This window comes from Asparagus officinalis, chromosome 8 (genome assembly GCF_001876935.1).
Source record: "Asparagus officinalis chromosome 8, Aspof.V1, whole genome shotgun sequence".
Taxonomy (NCBI): domain Eukaryota; kingdom Viridiplantae; phylum Streptophyta; class Magnoliopsida; order Asparagales; family Asparagaceae; genus Asparagus; species Asparagus officinalis.
Genome location: NC_033801.1, coordinates 109,582,171 through 109,584,560, shown reverse-complemented (window position 1 = coordinate 109,584,560; position 2,390 = coordinate 109,582,171). Strand labels below are relative to the sequence as shown.

At 36.8% G+C, this 2,390-nt stretch overlaps 1 protein-coding gene across 1 annotated transcript; it reads left to right on the top strand.

Annotated features, from left to right (window-relative positions):
• Positions 673–1,578, top strand: LOC109821700. The gene has a single exon (XM_020387865.1). It carries the CDS (start codon positions 673–675, stop codon positions 1,576–1,578), a length of 906 nt encoding a protein of 301 aa, XP_020243454.1.

Below are 2,390 nucleotides of genomic sequence, written 5' to 3'. Positions count from 1 at the left end.
CTATATCTTGCTGTAATGTTCTCTATAAAATCATTTCAAAAATATTGGTGAATAGAATAAAACCAGTTATGGGGGTTCTAGTCAATGGAGCTCAAAGTGCATTTGTGGAAGGAAGGCAAATCACTAATAATATACTGCTTGCACATGAATTGATCAAGAACTACAACAGGAAATGTATCTCCCCTAGAGTTATGCTTAGTATTGATATCAAAAAAGCTTTCGACACCATCAACTGGAATTTTTTGAGAGATTTGCTGATTGGATTGGGCTTCCCTAATAAGATAGTAGACTGGATTATGACATGTATATCTACCCCTTCTTACTCCATTTCTTTAAATGGATCACTCCATGGATATTTCAAAGGCAAAAGGGGACTGAGACAGGGGGATCCTTTATCCCCATATCTTTTTATCTTGGGCATGGATTATCTCTCTAGCTGAAGGAAATCTACCTATTAAATATCTTGGAGTCCCTCTCATATGCAAAAGACTTTCATATATGGACTGTAATCCTCTGCTCAACAGGATTAGCAATCAATTTCAGAAATGGTCTTCCAAGAGCCTCTCCTATGCAGGCAGAATACAAGTTATAAAAAGTGTGATTTTAGGTGTCCAATTCTACTGGACATCTAGCTGCATTCTGCCCATGAAAGTACTTTAGAGAATTGATGAAATGAATAGGGATTTTTTGTGGGGAAGATCTGATCATAAGCAAAAAGTTTCACTGGTAGCATGGGAGAAAATCTGTCAGGGGAAAAAATTTGGTGGATTAGGAATTTTCTCTGCTAAACTCTGGAATTTTGCTGCTGCTTTGAAGAATATCTGGTATATTCATGTGAATAAAGAGCTCCTATGGATTAAGTGGATCCATGGTACTTATCTAAAACACAATGATATCTGGACTGTTAATGCTAAAACAAATGATTCATGGCTCTGGAAACAAATGCTGAAAATCAGAGATAAGGCTTTGGATTTAACTGGAGGGGCTGATAACCTGAAGCTTATCATTGGATCTTGCTACAAGAATTCTAAAGTTAAACCATCAGCCTTGTATACAATTCTATCTCCAAATTCCCTCAAAGTTCCATGGTATAATACTGTTTGGGGAAATTTAAATTACCCTAAGCACTCCATCATAAGTTGGCTTGCTGTTCAAAACAGGTTGCTAACACAAGACAGGTTGGCTAGGAGGGGGGTACTGAATGCAAATTCCTGTTATCTTTGCAATGGTGATGCAATAGAGAGTCGTGACCATCTCTTTTTTGAATGTGAATACTCTATGAATGTCTGGAACAAGATCATGTCATGGCTTAACTTCAGATGGCGTTCTTGTAACTGGAATTGTATGTTGGAATGGTTCACTACCAGTTTGAGAGGCAAGGGTTTTAAGCAAAGGATTAAGAGGATGGCCTTTAACACTTCATTATACAAGATTTGGAATGAAAGGAACTCCAGGATTTTTATTCAAAAATCCAAAGGGCCTGATCAGCTAGTTAAAGAGATCAAAGTTGATATGTTGATACTAATTCTCAATGGCAATACTGCTCCGGATTATAGAGAATGGGTTTTATCACTGTAAATAGTTTTTCGGAGTATATGTGATGTTTTTTAGTATATCTGTCAAATATATAGGTTTTCACATATTATGAGAATCATGATGTACAAAAAATTTCATATGGTTGAATGAATAAAAATTTTCATTGACCAAAAAAAAAAGTTGGCTAAGCTTAGAGGATAAGACTTATTGGCTATTTAAAAAGGATTGTAAGCCTTAGTAGAGACATGCAAGGAGAGGAAAGAAAAAGAGCATAGTTAAGTGCTTGTGAGAGTATTCTTTGCATACTTTGAGAGTGGACGTATAAAGGTTATGGGTTTAGGTTGGTGAGTGATTCAATTATAATTCTCTTGTATTCTCTCAAAGAAGTAAAGAACAGATAGCTCTCAGTCATGGAGATAGGTAGTTTTGTCAAACCACGTAAGTCTCTTGTGTCAAATCGCATCTATCTTATTATATTTCTTTTTTACTAAATTGAGTCTTGCATCAAGTTAATATCACCATTGTTTCCGCAGCGGATTTCGGGATAGGGGAAGTTTTCACCTTGTAGGCTTAATCTCAGTAGGGAGGGTGTTTATACCCAATAGGTTGAAGCTCGAGTTCAATGATCACCTCCTATTCCTACACTCCGGGTCAAGCAAACAAGATTCAAACTAGTGACTTGGAGGTGTTACCACTGCATCCCTAGACTTGCACTGTCCACATTGGGTCTTTTTAAGAATGAAAAATGTGTTAAACAGGTCATTGGGGTTGACATGTACTAACCCGTTTATTAGTTTGACCCATAACCATATAATGTGACACATACCAATTAATAGTGGGTCGTGTCGGGCTAA